This window comes from Hyperolius riggenbachi, chromosome 1, assembly GCF_040937935.1.
Source record: "Hyperolius riggenbachi isolate aHypRig1 chromosome 1, aHypRig1.pri, whole genome shotgun sequence".
NCBI classification, from domain to species: Eukaryota; Metazoa; Chordata; class Amphibia; order Anura; family Hyperoliidae; genus Hyperolius; species Hyperolius riggenbachi.
The window spans coordinates 527379306-527398400 of record NC_090646.1 but is presented as its reverse complement, the minus strand read 5'-3'; the positions used below and the strand labels follow the sequence as shown (position 1 = coordinate 527398400).

The 19095-nt window shown below is 44.5% G+C and overlaps 1 protein-coding gene and 1 long non-coding RNA gene across 3 annotated transcripts in view; one reads left to right on the top strand and one right to left on the bottom strand.

Moving 5' to 3' along the window:
* The window catches only part of KSR2 (kinase suppressor of ras 2), a 550925-nt gene that overhangs the window by 361095 nt on the left and 170735 nt on the right, over positions 1 to 19095 (top strand). For both annotated transcript variants that reach the window (XM_068246131.1, XM_068246140.1), the window contains exon 10: positions 17150 to 17318. In XM_068246131.1, the coding sequence (XP_068102232.1) occupies positions 17150 to 17318 (169 nt within the window). The remainder of the gene's footprint in view (positions 1 to 17149; positions 17319 to 19095) is intronic.
* Positions 1695 to 17399, bottom strand: LOC137525210 (uncharacterized). Its single transcript, XR_011022893.1, has 4 exons — positions 17316 to 17399; positions 13719 to 13955; positions 11727 to 12051; positions 1695 to 1884 (listed from the first exon to the last, which is right to left on the bottom strand). It is a non-coding gene; the product is annotated as an uncharacterized lncRNA (long non-coding RNA).

Genomic DNA, 19095 nt, shown 5'->3' with positions numbered 1-19095 from the left:
AGAATATTGGGAGCAACAACACTGTGAAGTCCAAAGAACACACCAGACAGGTCAGAGATCAAGTTATTGAGAAATTTAAAGCAGGCTTAGGCTACAAAAAGATTTCCAAAATCTTGAACATTCAAGCGATCATTCAGAAATGGAAGGAGTATGGCACAACTGTAAACCTACCAAGACAAGGCCATCCACCTAAACTCACAGGCCGAACAAGGAGAGCGCTGATCAGAAATGCAGTCAAGAGGCTCATGGTGACTCTGGACGAGCTGCAGATATCTACAGTTCAGGTGGGAGACTCTGTCCATAGGACACCTATTAGTCATGCACTGTACAAAGTTGGCCTTTATTGAAGAGTGGCAAGAAGAAAGGCATTGTTAACAGAAAACATAAGAAGTCCCATTTGCAGTTTGCCACAAGCCATGTGGGGGAAACAGCAACCATGTGGAAAAAGGTGCACTGGTCAGATGAGACCAAAATGGAACTTTTTGGCCAAAATGCAAAACGCTATGTATGGCAGAAAACTAACACTGCACATCACTCTGAACACACCATCCCCACTGTCAAATATGGTGGTGGCAGCATCATGCTCGGGGGGTGCTTCTCTTCAGCAGGGACAGGGAAGCTGGTCAGAGTTGATGGGAAGATGGATGGAGCCAAATACAGGGCAAACTTGGAAGAAAACCTCTTGGAGACTGCAAAAGACTTGAGACTGGGGCGGAGGTTCACCTTCCAGCAGGACAATGACCCTAAACATAAAGCCAGGGCAACAATGGAATGGTTTAAAACAAAACATAACTATGTGTTAGAATGGCCCAGTCAAAGTCCAGATCTAAATCCAATCCTAAAAGACTGGCTGCTGTAATTGCAGCAAAAGGTGGTTCTACAAAGTATTGACTCAGGGGGCCGAATAATTACGCACACCCCACTTTGCAGTTATTGATTTGTAAAAAATGATGTATTATTTTCGATCCAGTTGTCTGGCTATGCTGCTGATCCTCTGCCTCTAATACTTTCAGCCATAGACTCTGAACAATCATGCAGCAGATCAGGGGTTTCTGACAATATTGTCAGACCTGACAAGATTAGCTGCTTGCTTGTTGCTGGTGTAATTTAGACACTACTGCAGCCACATAGACCACCGCCCTGGTGGTCTATGTGACTGCAGTAGTGCCAGGCAACTGGTATTGTTTAACATGAAATAAATATGGCAGCCTCCATATCACTCTCTTCTCGGGTTCCCTTTAAAAGTGGAATCCATACATGGATTGCCTTAATCTGCAAAGGCTTTTTGAGGTTCCAAAAGCCAAGACAACGAATACATTTACAGGCCTGCCATGTAAAAATGACATTTACCCAGAAGTAATTTCTGCTTTTCAAGAAGCTTATCTGGTTATCAGTAAAACTCCATTTAATCTTGGTTTAGCGAGTAAAACATATCAAAGAAGTGATTAAACTAGAAAACCTCTGTGCGTCCATCATGCTTATTTGTATTGTCAGCATAGATAGCTAAGGCATATGGATATATGTGGCGGAGAATGTAAGGCCCTGGCACGGATAATAATCCATTTGTAGAGATGACTAGAGTCAGGGACAAATGATAAATACGCACAGCCACACCACACAACAGATAACAGGAAACGCAGGCCTGATTGCATTACATTGATTTGTTTTGTGCCAGTCATGGCAATTACTGCATGTTTTTCCCATTTATAATGTAAAATATGTCTCATGGTCATATCACGATCGGAAGTACTGAACTTTCCAGTGCCTTCAGACCCTATTACCCGCTATCTGAGTGCGTTGTCTCTTCCAGCTGCTGTCTTTAGCCTCCAGATCTGAATATCCTTAAATCTTCTTTCTTTTCTCTGCATTTGTTTGTCCGACCAACTGGAAAAAAAACAATGATAATATGACGGTGACTGATCTGCCAGCATGAAGCTTTATGATCTGAGGAAAGAATGGTAGTGGGAAGCATTATAAGCAAATGCACCATTATTACTAGTCAGGTAATCAGAATTTCCTCTGGTCATCCTGTGTGTGGAGAGGAGAGTGTGGTACAGTTCTAGCTATTGGTAGAAGGTTGGGTCGTTTATATGAATTTAGTGGTTTTCATTTGTTATGAAATAGATCTTAAATGTTAGCTTGGTCTTTGTTAAACCCTAGGGCCTAAGCACACTAGCGCGCTTCTGTATGCTTTTCAACAACACAAAAATGTTATAGATGCTGAAAAGCGTACGGAAGTGGACACAAGCGCGTTAGTATGCGCAGGCCCTTCACATGGCAGTGTTTTCTTTAATTTAATCTACTTGCCATTGCCAGCATTGTTAAAAATGAATTGTGCACTGAAAAAGCACGGTTAGGCAGTAGGCTAGCCACCTCTCAATTAAATAGCATAAATATACATCAACAAGTGAAAAACAGGGTGAGGGTTTGGAGGGCGGTAAATTATAGTCAATATATTCATAAACCTTCACTTTTAATTATGATCTTAATAGGTAAACAAATATGACAAACACTGTAAAATTCCATATGCCACGGAATGATGTTAAAAATGGCCTAGTGCACGTTTCACAGCTTTCAACAAATAGCTGCTTCTTCAGAGGCAGAGTGTAGTAATTTCAGAAATCATGACAAATGGTAGTTAAAAACATAATATGTGGAATCCAGCACATAAACACATCTTAGATGTTCCAGGTGTCACTTTTCATCTTATCAGCCAAGTAGCAGTCAAGCAAATTAACTAGTAAAAGTCAGTAGAGTAACAGTAATTATGGCAGCCTGTATAGCTACGTATCTCAGAACTGGCAGCAGTCATTAGGATGTGTGCGGCTGTGAGGTAGTCCTCGGCGATGCTGTGGATGAAGCTGTGGTGAGCTGGTAGCACCCGTTGTGGGGGTTAGGGCTTCAGGGGTCAAGGTTAGGCACCACGAGGGGGTCTTGAGGTTAAGCATCGGTTGAGGGACTATTCTGTCCAAGAGTAGGTTAAGGTTAGGTCATAGTAAAATATCAGTAAAGATTACCAATACTTTGCTATTGGAATTGAGTTGTAGAATATCAGTTAGTTTACCAGTATTCTACTAGCGTGTATCTCTACCGGGCGCATATTTTACATGTATGCAGTGTCTGCTACTTGTAGTGCTCAAACATACCAGCACTTATTTTCTGTACCCTCGAGAGTCCACCAGAGTTTACAGTGTCGTCCTTTCACACATTTATTGAAATCTACAAACTTAATAGTCTGACCATATGAGGACTAAATCCTTATTTTTTAATTTTTTTATGTGTACTTAGAAAATATTAATGTAATTTTCCTTTTCATATTTCCTAACAGCAAAAAGAAAAAAAAAAAAAGGTGCTTGACCTATAGCTTTTACTCGTTCAGTGGTATACTTGGGTGATTCATAATTAGTTCACAAGTACATTTAATTTATTTTTTTCTTATTTTGTAACTGGCAGTTAATTGCTGTAGCAAGTCCATCAGGGTTTCAACCTCGGCAAGCTGACAAAGTTGCTTAAAGTGACCCTTGCACCTTTCCACACATAATGAGGTCTGGTCAGCATTTGAAGCAACACATTTTTTAACTTTTATTCTCTTCAAAACAAACCACTCTGCGCCAGTTATACTTTTTACTACATTTTGTGAAGTCTGTGAAGGGAAGGCTGTTTTATAATCCCCTCCTCTTCCCCCATTTTTTGTTTATATCTCAGGAAAGATATCGTACATTGATTTGAAAGTAGGTTTGCAGGAGAAAATCCCTTCCTTTTGACCTTGGAAGTCTGTTGGTTCTTTAATGTGATAGATGGCTTCAGTTACTAACAGGAAAGCTTGGGATCTCAGCATACTTTACTCTCACTGACAGATTATTGTTGCTTTTTTACATCTACATAATTGTTTACATCTCTTAGGGCTTGTTCACACTAAAGCAGGCCATACACTCGTTAAATTAGCAGCGGATAGATCATCAGATAGATTTCTGATCTATCTGATGTGTTTAGGAACATTTTTTACTAGGAACAGATTTCCAATAGATTTCAATATGAAATCTATTGAAAATCGATCTTATGGCATTTTTTTTGCCATCAGATTTCCATTAGGTCCAATGCAAAATGATAAGCAATCTCAACAGATCAACCTAGAATTTCCATCATGTCAGATCGATTGAAATAGATCGAAATCGGCCGCAAATCGATCAATTGGTCAATCGATTTGCGATCGATTGATTTCGATCGATCGGCTGATAATCTGCTCAGTGTATGGGTACCTTAAAGTGAATCTCTAGACTAAAAATCTTCTCAGCAGCACTGAAGAGGCTTGGTGTTTCTTTAACAGTTTCACAGCATCAGAACTTTGTTTCTCTTACATAAGCCTTATTTTTAGCTGCACAAAAGCTTAAAGAGGAACTTCAGCCTAAACAAACATACTGTCATTAAGTTACATTAGTTATGTTAATTAAAATAGATAGGTAAAATAATCTCTTACCCACCCTGTTTTAAAAGAACAGGCAAATGCTTGATTTCATGAGGGCAGTGTGAGGAAGCGTGGAAGAGCCGCCGCCATGAGCCAGCGGTCGGCGGCTCTTCCCGCGTGCAGTGCCCGCTCACACGGGGAGGCAGCCGCCTCCTCCCAGCGTGAGGCGGCTGTCCCCGTGGAGAGGCGGACGGAACGCGAAGAAGCCGCCGCGTTAGACGCGGCGGCTGGTGCACATCTCTCCGCTGCACCACAGAGCAGGGCTGGGACTCGTAGTCCCTCAGTGTTTAGAGTGACGCGCGCGCGCGCACTCAAGGAAGATTTATGATAGTCTGAGGGGAGTCAGCTGACCAGGCTGGTCAGCTGACCCTGATTCCGCTCCCCATTGGTCCAGCAATCAGGGAGGTGCTGGGGGTCACGATTGAGTATATATACTGCCGGCAGTTCACTTCTCTGGTGTCTGGCGTTGCGTTCACATACGTGGGAGCACCCAGATCCGTTAGTCAGATCCGTTAGTGTGCCGGGACCAGCTGGAGCTGTAATCCTACACTAAAGCTAGATTTGTTGATAGCTTAAAGTACTAGTTTGATTGTGATTATTTGTTATGACTTCTTGCCTGCCTTGACTACTCTTCTGAACTTTGATCTTGTACCTCGTTATTTCTGATACACCGTTGCCGAACCCCGGCTCGCTCCTAGACTCTGTTTCTGCCTCCTGATTCTGTACCCCGATATATCTGATACCCCGTTGCCGAACCCTGCCTGTACTTTGACTCCGCCTCTGCCTCTTGATCTTGTACTTTATCTGTCTGTGTGTGTACGACCTGGCTTGTCCGACCTCGAGAACCGACCTCATCATTGGAGGAGGTTCTTCGTTCTGTTGGTAACCCTTCCGCCTGAGGGTGACTTTCAGAAGATACTTCCTGCTTGCAGTCTGACTCCTCCCGTCTTGGAGAGCTCAGGGTTGCGGAAGTAATCTGTACAGTACGTCTTACTGTACTGAGGCCTAGTCCTCTAAGTGTTACTGTTACACCTAAACACTACACTCTACTCCGGTGAACAGAGGTTAGCTGGTATATTGGATTATCGGTGATACTGCAGATCACATATAATCTGGTATACGTCTGTATTCCCCGTGACGCTGCAGGTCACCGGTAATCAGATCTCTCTGTGCTTCACCGAGCGTTACAGAACGCCAGACCAAAAATACTGATGGAACGCACTGATCCTCTGACTGCGCTTGCCACTTCGGTGGATAGCATTCATCAAGCATTAGGCCAGCACAAAGCCTTAATTGATGCTTTATCAGGCTCTGTGAGAACCCTCCAGACATCAGTTGATTCAGTGCGATCCCCTCCTAGTGACGACATCCGCATGCCTGTCCCTGATAAATTTTCCGGCCACAAGTCTGACTTCCGGAATTTCAGGAGTAGAGTGTTGTCATATTTTGAATTAAGGCCCCGATCCTCGGGGACTGAGACCCAACGGGTCATTTTCATTAAAACTTTGTTGACTGGAGACTCCCAGTCGTGGGCTTACAACCTGCCCACTACCGATATTGCTTTGACCTCAGTGGAGGAATTTTTTAAGGCCATGGCCATAATCTACGACGACCCTGACCTTGCCGCATCCTCAGAGCGGAAGCTCAAACTCTTACGGCAAGGCAGAGGGTCAGTCGAGGATTATGCGGCAGAGTTCCGTAGGTGGTCAGTCACCTCAAGATTTGATAATTTTGCCCTCATGGACTACTTCCTGTCTGGGTTGTCGGAAGAGGTTTCCGATCTAATGTTGACGGTACCCGAGCCCAAGACAGTTGATGAGGCCATATCATCGGCCATTCGAGTGGACCGCAGGTTGCGCCATCAGAGGCAGGCTAGAGGCAGTCACCGTGTCAGGGTGACATCGTACGCGGCACCGTCCGCTACACCTCTAGTAACACCTTCTCCGCCTGTCTCACCCTCCCCGGCTTTACCGCCGCCCGAACCAATGCAGATTGGTCGGTCGAGACTGACCCAGGTGGAGCGAAGGCGGAGAATGACAGAACAGCTGTGCCTGTACTGTGCAGCAGCAGGGCATAGGGTACGAAACTGCCCTAACAGGTCGGGAAACGAGTTTGCCTAGGAGTAGTGGGGGGTGACACCCTAGGTACACAAATTGCACCCCTTAAGGAAAAGAAATTTTTGCTCCCTTGTACGGTTACATGGGAAAATAAGTCTATGGCCACTGAGGCATTTATTGACTCAGGCTCAGCGGCCAATTTTATGAATTTTGAGTTCGCACAAGAGTTGGGTATTCCCCTCACTCCTGTGAGTCCCCCCATTCAGGTCACGGCAGTAGACGATTCCCCGCTACAACGGAATCATGCACTGTCTCAGACTCCGGAGGTGAAGGTCACCATCGGGGTACTACATGGGGAACAATTATCATTTTTTGTATTGCACATGTCAACCTCCACTATCATCCTAGGCATGCCATGGTTGCAACTCCACTCACCTCAAATAGACTGGGCCACAGGTCAGCTAACCACTTGGTCACCTCGTTGTTTTCAACAGTGTTTGGGAAAATTGACCCTGGGACAAACCAAAGTTCAGGTAGAAGGGGTACCCGACCAGTACTCCGAGTATTCCGACGTGTTCTGTCCCAAAGCAGCAGACAAGTTGCCCCCACATCGCCCTTTCGATTGTCCCATTGACCTCCGTTCGGGATGTGTACCTCCCCGGGGTCATTTGTACAATCTGTCGGGACCCGAAAAGGTAGCCATGCAGGATTATATCCGTGAAAACTTGGCCAAAGGTTTCATTCGGCCGTCCCGGTCACCTGCTGGAGCTGGTTTCTTTTTTGTTAAGAAAAAAGACGGAGGCCTGCGACCCTGCATCGATTATCGCGGCCTTAACAAGATTACAGTCAAAAATCGCTATCCCTTGCCACTGATAGACGATTTATTCACACAAATTACAGACGCTAAAATCTTTTCTAAATTAGATTTGCGGGGCGCGTATAACCTGATACGCATAAGAAAGGGCGATGAGTGGAAGACGGCCTTTAATACACCAGACGGGCATTATGAGTACCTGGTGATGCCCTTCGGGCTGTGTAATGCCCCGGCCGTCTTTCAGGAACTCATTAACGAGGTATTCAGAGAAGTGTTGGGGAAGTTTGTTTTGGTCTATCTTGATGATATTCTCATCTTCTCCAACAACCTCTCTGAACATAGAGACCATGTGAGGTTTGTTTTGAATCTGTTAAGGCAGAACTCTTTATATGCAAAACTTGAAAAATGCATCTTTGAAGTAACATCTGTCGCCTTCTTGGGGTATATAATTTCCACCACAGGCCTGTCGATGGATCCTGCCAAGGTCTCGGCTGTGCTGGAGTGGCCACAGCCGGTGGGGTTGAAATCTCTTCAGCGCTTTCTTGGCTTTGCCAATTATTATAGACGATTTATAAAGGGGTACTCCACGGTCATTTCTCCCCTTACGAGTCTCACCAAGAAAGGGGCAGATACAACTCACTGGTCTCCTGAGGCTTTACATGCTTTTTCCACTCTAAAGGGCCTATTCTGTTCAGCACCCATCCTCAGACATGTGGATACATCCTTCCCGTTCATTGTGGAGGTGGATGCTTCGGAGGTAGGGGTGGGGGCTGTGCTGTCTCAGCGGTCAGGCTTGCAGGGTAGAATGCACCCATGCGCTTACTTCTCTCGCAGGTTTTCCCCTGCAGAGAGGAATTATGATATTGGTAATAGGGAGCTCCTAGCCATCAAATTAGCTTTCGAGGAATGGCGACACTGGTTAGAAGGAGCTGAGCATACCATCACGGTTTACACCGATCATAAGAACTTAGAATACATCGAGGGGGCTAAGAGATTGAGCCCTCGTCAGGCTCGATGGTCGCTATTCTTCTCCAGGTTCACGTTTATCATTACATACACCCCGGGAAGCAAGAATGTTAAGGCAGATGCCTTGTCCAGATGCTTTGAGTCAGAGACAGCACAGCCCTCCGTTCCAGAGACCATTATTCCTCAGAGGTTGATACTGGCAGCCACTGGAACCTGGGAGGATTGGGCGGAGACGCTGATTCCCTTTCAACAGGACATCCCGGAAGGGAAGCCCGCAGGGGTTCTGTTCGTTCCTCTGCCGTTTCGCCTTCAGGTTCTAGAGATGTTCCATACACATAAGAATGCGGGACATCCTGGGGCATCCAGAACACAGGATTTAGTAGCCAGATGCGCCTGGTGGCCTTCCTTGGCAGCAGATTGCAAGGAATATGTGAAGGAGTGTGTGACATGTGCCAGGAGTAAACCCTCCCGACTGGCACCTGTCGGTACCTTGCAGTCATTGCCCACCCCGACTGAACCGTGGACCCACCTGTCCATGGATTTTGTGGGCGAGCTTCCCAGATCTGAGGGGATGACGGTCATTTGGGTCGTGGTCGACCGATTTAGCAAGATGGCCCATTTTGTACCTTTGAAAGGACTCCCCTCCGCTCGAGAACTGGCCGAGTTGTTTATCACGCATGTTTTTCGTTTGCACGGTATTCCCGAAGACATAGTCTCAGACAGGGGAGTCCAATTCGTCTCACGTTTTTGGAAAGCTTTTTGCCAGCTCATGGACATAAAATTGTCTTTCTCGTCTGGCTATCACCCACAGACCAACGGCCAGACTGAGAGAATAAATCAATCGTTAGAACAGTTCTTAAGGTGTTATGTAGCTGAAGCACAGGACGATTGGGTCAGATTTCTGCCGTTTGCAGAATTTGCCCAAAATAATTTAAAAAACTCGTCCTCCGGTTTTTCTCCTTTTCAAGTAGTGACGGGAAGATCACCCAAATTTTCCCCATTGCCTATAGCTTCCACTCCATTCCCAGCCCTGGAGGTCTGGCAAAGGTCATTCAAGGACCTGTGGGGGACAGTAAGAAATAACCTGGAGAAGGCTTTTTTGAGTCAGAAGGGTCAAGCCGACAAGAGACGGTCGGTGGAGTGGAGATTCCGACCAGGAGACCCGGTCTGGGTGTCCACACGTCACTTGGCCCTAAAACAACCTTCTAGTAAGCTTGGTCCCAGGTTTGTGGGTCCATTCCCAATAACCAAAAAGATCAACAATGTCACTTATACTGTCGAACTTCCCACTAGCATGCGGGGGGTAAGGTCTTTCCATGTTTCCCTTCTTAAACCAGCGGTCCAGGTGGGTCCCACTCCTCCCCCTCCTGTGTTGGTAGATGCCCAACCTGAATACGAGGTGGAGAAGATAATTGATTCACGTACTGTACAGAACTCGGTACAGTATCTCGTACACTGGAAAGGGTATGGCATTGAGGAGAGGCAATGGGTACCTGGGAACCGCATGCATGCGGACGAGTTAAGGAGGGAGTTTCATGCCTTACATCCCGAGAAACCTGGTGGGAGCTGTCCGGAGTCCACTCCTTGGGGGGGGGGGTACTGTGAGGAAGCGTGGAAGAGCCGCCGCCATGAGCCAGCGGTCGGCGGCTCTTCCCGCGTGCAGTGCCCGCTCACACGGGGAGGCAGCCGCCTCCTCCCAGCGTGAGGCGGCTGTCCCCGTGGAGAGGCGGACGGAACGCGAAGAAGCCGCCGCGTTAGACGCGGCGGCTGGTGCACATCTCTCCGCTGCACCACAGAGCAGGGCTGGGACTCGTAGTCCCTCAGTGTTTAGAGTGACGCGCGCGCGCGCACTCAAGGAAGATTTATGATAGTCTGAGGGGAGTCAGCTGACCAGGCTGGTCAGCTGACCCTGATTCCGCTCCCCATTGGTCCAGCAATCAGGGAGGTGCTGGGGGTCACGATTGAGTATATATACTGCCGGCAGTTCACTTCTCTGGTGTCTGGCGTTGCGTTCACATACGTGGGAGCACCCAGATCCGTTAGTCAGATCCGTTAGTGTGCCGGGACCAGCTGGAGCTGTAATCCTACACTAAAGCTAGATTTGTTGATAGCTTAAAGTACTAGTTTGATTGTGATTATTTGTTATGACTTCTTGCCTGCCTTGACTACTCTTCTGAACTTTGATCTTGTACCTCGTTATTTCTGATACACCGTTGCCGAACCCCGGCTCGCTCCTAGACTCTGTTTCTGCCTCCTGATTCTGTACCCCGATATATCTGATACCCCGTTGCCGAACCCTGCCTGTACTTTGACTCCGCCTCTGCCTCTCGATCTTGTACTTTATCTGTCTGTGTGTGTACGACCTGGCTTGTCCGACCTCGAGAACCGACCTCATCATTGGAGGAGGTTCTTCGTTCTGTTGGTAACCCTTCCGCCTGAGGGTGACTTTCAGAAGATACTTCCTGCTTGCAGTCTGACTCCTCCCGTCTTGGAGAGCTCAGGGTTGCGGAAGTAATCTGTACAGTACGTCTTACTGTACTGAGGCCTAGTCCTCTAAGTGTTACTGTTACACCTAAACACTACACTCTACTCCGGTGAACAGAGGTTAGCTGGTATATTGGATTATCGGTGATACTGCAGATCACATATAATCTGGTATACGTCTGTATTCCCCGTGACGCTGCAGGTCACCGGTAATCAGATCTCTCTGTGCTTCACCGAGCGTTACAGGCAGCCATCTTTTTGGTTGGAAGGAGGTGATAGGGAGCATGAGACACAGTTCCAACTGTCCTGTGTGCTGATCACCCCTTCCAGTTGCTAGGCAATGTGATTAACAACATAGGAAATCCCATCATGCTTTGCACCGCATCAGGGACAAAAAGCCCGGGCAGTTGTCTTTGATGGGTGGAGCTTAGCTAAAAATTCAGCTTAAAAATGATGCTTTGGTAAGAAAAACAAAGTTCTGATGCGAAACACCAAGCCTGTTCCGACCGATTTGGATCGATTTGCTTGATCGATCAGGATGGATAATCTAGGTCGATCGGCTGCTGGCAGCAGGTCGATGGCCCATAGAGTTGCATTGGATCGAATGGTGCAATAATGCATTTCAATCGATTTTCAATAGATTTCATTCTGACATCTATTGGAAATCTGTTCTTTGTCTGTGGCACACATCAGATACATTCCAGTCAGATTCGACCTGACAGGCAACTGACAGGAATCTATCTAATGGTCGAATCTGCTGCAAATTTATAAGTGTATGGCCACCTTAAAACTAATAAAGCTACTTAATTTAGACATAGACATACAGTTAAATGGTAAACTTCTAATTATATTATTTTTCTATGTCCAGTATTTGAGTTGCATACATATGAATCAACCGCCGGGAGATTTGGGCCCAGGGTAAATTGGATAAACAGCTTACCCTGCTCCTATAATTGTCCCGGGCGAGGCTAATTACTTTTCCCCCTCCAGGCCACTGTGGATAGTGGGGGAAAGATGTAATCCGGCTTCCGGCTAATGCTGGTGTCTGAATTACAGTGTTTTATAGTAATTTGTGCTCTGTCTTCTGATGGCGCCCAAATCACTTGAGTTTGCTTTCAGGTTTGATTGAAGCTCTGTCTTGTATCCCTCCAAATGTCCACAAACTTCAAGGCCCAATTAGGATGTTCTCATTGGTTGGTGACCCACAGGAAAGGGCAGGACTTAGCTCCAAGTCAGTGTGGCTCACCTGATATGCAGTGAAGGACCTGAAGTATTAGGAGAAGTATAATGCTTTAGGTAAAGCAACAGCCATAATTTCACAAATACAAGCAGCCAGTATATGTTTACTTTTAGGTTACCATCCTGAAAACTTTGCTATAGGTGAATATACTGAAGGTGTCAATGGCTCCAATTGTGGTGAATGAGGGTGGAACAGAAGGTTAGTGCTTAGGGCAACATGTTTTCTTTCTCCATGGTAAGAAGTACATAATCAGCTTTTAATTGGAGTAAGAAATAAAATGATTATTCTTCTTAATTGAAACCGTACTGTTGTGTCATTTGTGGGGAGGAAAGTTCACCTGTACACTTTACTGGCACTTCTGTTTCTACAATGTATGTCTGTAGAGCCGCCTGCCAACAGCCTTGTTCCAGAGGCTATGTGGAGATTTGCCATTGTGTCTTTAAATATATTTGAAATTAGATAATAATACAACAAACAGTGGCGAGGGGGAGGAAAATGAAAACTGAGAAAATGTGTGGGATAGAGCTTAAACATAGAGCTATAAAAGAGACTAAATTCCTACATTGTATTTGAAATTCTGAAAAGTTTTATTACCTTAACTTACAGGATCAGCAGCATGATGCCATAAGGGCCTCTACCTGCATGGAGTTTGTAGTTTCTCCCTTGTTTGCATGGGGTTTCCTCCAGGCACTCTGATTTCCTCCCATTAGTGTTGGTGTTTGCAGTGACGTAGCTAAGGAGCTGTAAGCCCTGATGCAAGTTTTACATTGGGGCCCCCCAAGCACTCTATACATAACAATTAATACCTCACTCCTAAACCTGCCAATGGCAAGTACAGTGTCAGAGGTGCGAGAAGGGGATGGGGAACAGTTTGTTAATGATTACCACTATTAAAAGCATCTATTGAAGTGATTATTATGAGCACAGGACCAATAGAGAGCTAATACTGTATAATACATCTGCAACCCTTATTGCTACGCCCCTGGGTGTTTGAATTTGGTACCACATGGTTTCGAACCCAAGCACATGCATCCAGCACCATTTCAGTACCAAAGGACAGGCTGGGTTTCATTTAACTCCTATGCTTCCTCCTGACAACTTGTAAAACACACCCCCTCCTGCTGTTATGTATTGAAATAGTGCTGAATGCATGTGTTCGGGTTCAGAACCACATTGTCTTAATCTGAACACTACCTCCCATATACAAAAAACATAATGATAAGGTAATTGGCTTCATCCTAAGAAACTGACCCTAGATTATAGGAGAAAGAAAGAAAGAAAGAAAGAAAGAAAGAAAGAAAGAAAGAAAGAAAGAAAGAAAGAAAGATGGAAAGAAAGAAAAATAGGTTATCACTTACGGAAAATAAACCACAAAAATACAGTAACGCTGGGTAGGAAATATGCACTTAAAAACTGTTAATGTTGGCTTCTAAAGATGACACCAGCTGGTTAAGTTACAATTCTTTTTGCAAAGAAGACAACGCGTTTCATGGACTATAATTCCAATCAGGTCAATATATGCCAGGAACCAGTATCTGACTTAAGTCAGCAACTCAGTCAAGTAGCAGCACATGACCTCAAGAAGTGGCTGCCACATATTCATCAGTTGCAATAGAAATCCTGGTCCACAAAATGCATTGCCTTGTATGTTTAAAGTCTACCTGAGATCACTATAGAGGTATTTATACTTACCTGGGGCTTCCTCCAGCATGAGGTGTGTGGGTTCCCTCGACCATCCTCGCCAGTAGCAGCTAGTCCTGTGCTTCTGCGCATGTGCAGCTCCACCCTGTGCATTCCTGTTCCCACAGAACATTCCCAGCTGTTGGAGTACAACGGGGGGTGGGGGGCGGAGGGAGGTATCAGGCGCCCGTGGCCGAGCCACACGTGCAGAAGACTGTGGACTACCAGATTCCTGATGCTGATTCCTTTCTGAAAATAATTCAAAGCACATCTTTATCATGGATTTGAGTTTTTCTTTCTACTACTATTATTATTATTATTATTATTAGTATTATTAATAATAATAATAATAATGATGAAACCGCATCCAATCAGTAATGCCAGACCAATGAATTATTGATGAGCTGCTCATTATAAAAAGATTTAACTGCATTTAAGAGCAAGTACACAAACACTTTAAATTTCCACAGGAAGAGTGCATCTCCTCACAGATGCCAGAGCAAGTTTAAAGTTCCCAAGAGTTGAAAAAGAAAAAAAAAATCACATTTGGCTGCAACCATGTTACATGCTGTATCACACTTAGGGGTTGATTCACTATAACAAATAGCATGCCTTATCAGAGTTAACATGTCTTACCAAAGTTAGCGTGCCTTATCAGAGTAGCATAGCAAGCGCTACGAACGTATGCCTGCTAATATACAATGACGAGAGCTCCACTCGTCCTGCCCTGAGCCCCTGCGGGGATAATGTCCTTTACAGTGATTGGACCCGCAGTGCCTCAGGGCAGGACAAGTGGAGCTCTCGTCTTTGCCAATTAGCAGGCATACGTTCATAGCACTCAATATGCTACTCTGATAAGGCATGCCAACTCTAATAAGACATACCAACTCTGATAGGGCATGTAAACTCTGATAAGACATGTTCTTTATTATAGTGAATCAACCCCTTAAAGCAGTAGGATTAGCCATACTATGCCAGGGGAAAAACACATATATAAGTAGATAAATACTTGATCTACTTACATAACACATGTATTGTACTATCCACGTTTTGATTTTAGTGAGTTTTATATAGTAAGTGAAGAGAGTTTTGTTCCTGGTGGGAACCATGTCTTTTGCCCACAGTTTAGGCTAAATCCTGATGTCATTTCTGCCCTTTACTTTTTTGTCTTTTCTCCTCCAATTGCTGGGTCACCTCAGCCTTGCTTGTAAACACAAGTGAGCAGGGGATCATGTTTCAGATAGGCAGCTAGGCAGGGAAATAAATGACAAAGGAGGAATATATTATAGATAAAAAGAACCCCCAGCATGCAACTGTTTGACACTGACTTCTAAAGGGCCAGCCGTTCGACCGTTTTGCCTCCCGGTCCGCGGTGATGACGTCAGGCCGACCTGGAGGTCGGCCTATACTGTGCCTGTATTGCGCCTGCGCGAGCGGCGCTGTCAATCACCACCACGAGTACCGGAGCTTACTGCGCAGGTGCAGAACTACTGTGCTTGCGTCATCACCGCGGACCGGGAGGGAAAGCGGGCGAACGGCTGTGGGGAGAGCTGCGGCGAGGGGCGTGCTGGGAGCTTGGGGGCTGGATGAAGCTTGGGTAATTAGCCCTTATTTTGATAAGGAATGCCTGATAACTCCTTTAACCACTTTACCCCCGCCCATACAAATTTCTCCGTCCCTTTTTCCATCCTTTAACCCCCAGGGACGGAGAAATCCGTACTTTCCGCGCTCCCGCCGCTGCCCACGCTCCCGATCGCTCTAGCGTGCACTCCCGCCGGTAAACACGCCGCCCGCCGCTCGCCCGGAGATCAATGAACGGGAAAATCCATTCCCGTTCGTTGATCTAAGCCCCGCAATGATCCGCTGCTGCTCCGCTGAGCAGCGCGATCATTGTGAAAAACTCTCAGCCTCCTAGTACTCTCTGCAAGGGTCCGGAAGGACGCTTGCAGGTTGTATTAAACAAAAAGTTACTGTTGCCATCTTGTGGCCAAATAGTAGATTACACCATAAACATTTTTTACATAGAAATAAATTAGTGTTACACAAAAAATTAACTCCTTACCTCCCACACTCCTCAATTTTATTTTTTTTTTGTAATTAAAAAAAAATAAAAAAATTTACAATTAAAAAAATACATAAATAGTTACCTTAGGGACTGAACTTTTTAAATATTTATGTCAAGAGGGTATAACACTGTTACTTTATAAACTAAGGGCTTGTAATTAGGGATAGACGCAAAACTGAAAAAAATGCACCTTTATTTCCAATTAAAATATTGGCACCAAACATTGTCATAGGGACATAAATTAAACGGTTTTATAACCGGGACAAATAGGCAAATACATTTAATGTGTTTTAATTACGGTAGCATGCATTATTTAAAAACTATAAAGGCTGAAAACTGAAAAATAATAATTTTTTTCCCACACTTTTTCCTATTTTCCCATTAAAACACATTTAGAATAAAATAATTCTTGGCATAATGTCCCACCTAAAGAAAGCCTAATTGATGGTGAAAAAAACAAGATATAGTTCATTTCATTGCGATAAGTAATGATAAAGTTATAGACGAATGAATGGAAGGAGCGCTGAAAGGTGAAAATTGCTCTGGTGGTCAGGGGGTAAAACCCCTCAGTGGTGTAGTGGTTAAGTATGTGATAACTCCAAACCATTACAGCAGAAAAAGTTTTGAATGCAAGATTAGCATCTTTATCACTTAATAAACTCAGACCAGTTGCTGTTGAAATTTGATTTTTATGGTGACAATCCCGCTTTAGTGTTATAGACATAGTTGTTGGCTACTTCTGAATGATTTACTGATGTGGCCATCACAGCTGCTTCATTTATTCTACATTGACACCTATTGTTTGCAATTAGCACTGGCATTTGTCAGTTATGCTAAATGTCATAGAAAGCAGCTTCACAGCAGTAGCCCCTATTCTGCTGCTTTCCACATACTGTGATATGCCAGTGTATGTTTCACGGGTTCTGCTTAGTAGGATTCAGTGAAGCTTTAATGAAGCAGATGGCAGATGGGAGGATCTGTCCACGTTCTGTACCATCTATGATGAGTGCAGCCAAAAACAAGCAGGGCCAGTGCTCTATACAATCACTCTAGTACAATCAGTCTGATTGGTTGATATGACTGAAGTTTTATGAATATTGGTGCAGTACTATTGATTTCTTTGAAGACATGTATGGCAAGTATTATATAGGACATTAATACTTTATGATCTACTGCAATTTGCATTCTGTAGTAATCACAACCTCATCAAGAAGTATTAGATATAGATATATAGAAGATATTAGCAATAATTACTATTTTCACATCTATACATGTTGCTTCATGAAGGAGATGGTTTATCAGTTTAGTCCTATATGTCACAGTATGTCTGCTTTCCTCTCATCTGCTTCCCAATGTGTTATCTCTTTTGTTTTCCCAGGACCACATTCCAGTGCCCTACCAGCCAGATTCCAGCAGCAACCCTTCCTCTACGACATCCTCCACACCGTCCTCACCTGCTCCTCCGCTTCCCCCCAGCGCCACCCCACCCTCTCCTCTCCACCCATCCCCACAATGCACCCGCCAACAGAAGCCGTTCAACTTACCAGGTACCGAACTCCACCTGGAACATGCGCAGATATTTCTGACCTAATCTGTGCTGACCTACTGGCATGAGAGGGGATATCTATAATAAAAATGGAGAAATACATTTTTAAAGAAATCCTAGAACAAGATTTTAAGTATATGGGGTGGTGGTGGAGAGGGCTGATGCTAAAATTGTGTGAGAATCTCTTTTTTCCCTTTGTTTATGTGCTCCATTTCAAGCAATTTGCTGGTCTAAAGTTCCGTCCCAGGCAATACTGGATTATGTCAATAAGAAGATCACTGACAACTGGGAAGAAGTAGAAATAAGTTGGTAAAACTGGTTGATATAAACGTGTATTTTAAACCAGCAGATGGATAGAATTGGGGCAAAGAGTTTAGTGAAATGAACGTACCATATTTATCCTCCCCTCTATGGACTCTTGCTCAGTAGATGTTTTGTAGTGCGATGTATTTCTGAGCATGAGTGCATTGCATTAGGTACTGTGACCTATAGAACCTAAAAAATTCAACAAGTGTGGTAAAAATGTGGGTAAAACCATTATCTGCAGTATAATCCAACTTAACACACCAGAGATATACATATCTGATGTATTTGCTTTTAGACCTTTGTAGGCAATAGGTTTACAATATTTGAGTCTGCTGAATTTTTGTAGACAAAATTGGCCTGATCCATCTAGTGTAAATCTGTTAGAGCTATTACTGGTTTGCACTAAACAGCAGGGACATGGTTCATATTCCCAGCATAGTGGCAGGTGCATCCCCCAATACACTAGAATAGAAGGGCATAATGCTGTGATTTACAGGGTTCATAGAACCATTCACATCTGTCCCTCAGATAGGCAGACAGTTTAATGCCCTTGTTACACTCTCTATAGTATATAGTGCAAAGGAAGAAACCAGTTAGCCGACCAGGGTCAGCTGGATAGCATACTGGTAAGGCTGTTGCCTTTGATGTAGGATTTGTGCCTTTGAACAGGATTTGAATCCCAACTCAAGCCAGTATGTAAAACAGCAAGGAGTCTTTGGACAAGGTTCCCTAATGATCCTGGTTGCCCGTAGAGGGTGACTGCAGCCCTGAAGCACATTGAGTCTGCCAGAAGAAAAGCATGATATAAATGTTGTGTCTTGTCTTGTTTTATGTTTTTGGGCTGTGGGAAGGAGCCAGAGTGAGTGCCCTGATGATACCTATATGTAGCTGCATTTACAAAATAAAAAGTTATGGTTAACATAAGCTATGCATGTCAGGAAAAAAAAAAGCATTAAAGTAGTAGTATCTGGCCGCACTCCCCTAGTCGTATGTAAGGTGCAACGATCCAGCCACCAGAGCACCAGGTGGCAATTGACAATTAGTCAGTAATATGTTGCAAAACATTAAGCTCTTTTAATACAAAAAAGTTTCCATAAATGCACTTTGTGTAGAACAAGGACCAGCAACTTGCAGTAGATAGGCGCCAAAGACACCCAAAGTCCATCAAATGCCTGCTGGCCAACTTGCATAAAGAGTCTGTGAGGGAATAGAGTCCAAGATCCACACTTCCCAGAAAAAATGTGTCTCAAAGCATGGCGACAGACACCGGCCTAATGCTGTTTCGGGCAGCAACCCATCTTCAAGCCGATAAAAGAGCTTAACGTTTTGCAACCTATTACTGAGTGTGCTGATCCTTCTGCTATACAAAAGGAAAAAAAGCATGGCTGCACTAATGGGATCAAATAAGTGTAGGTTTTGCACTCCTTACAAAATCATTGTGTTGGTTTGTTACAAAATCATTGTGTTGGTTT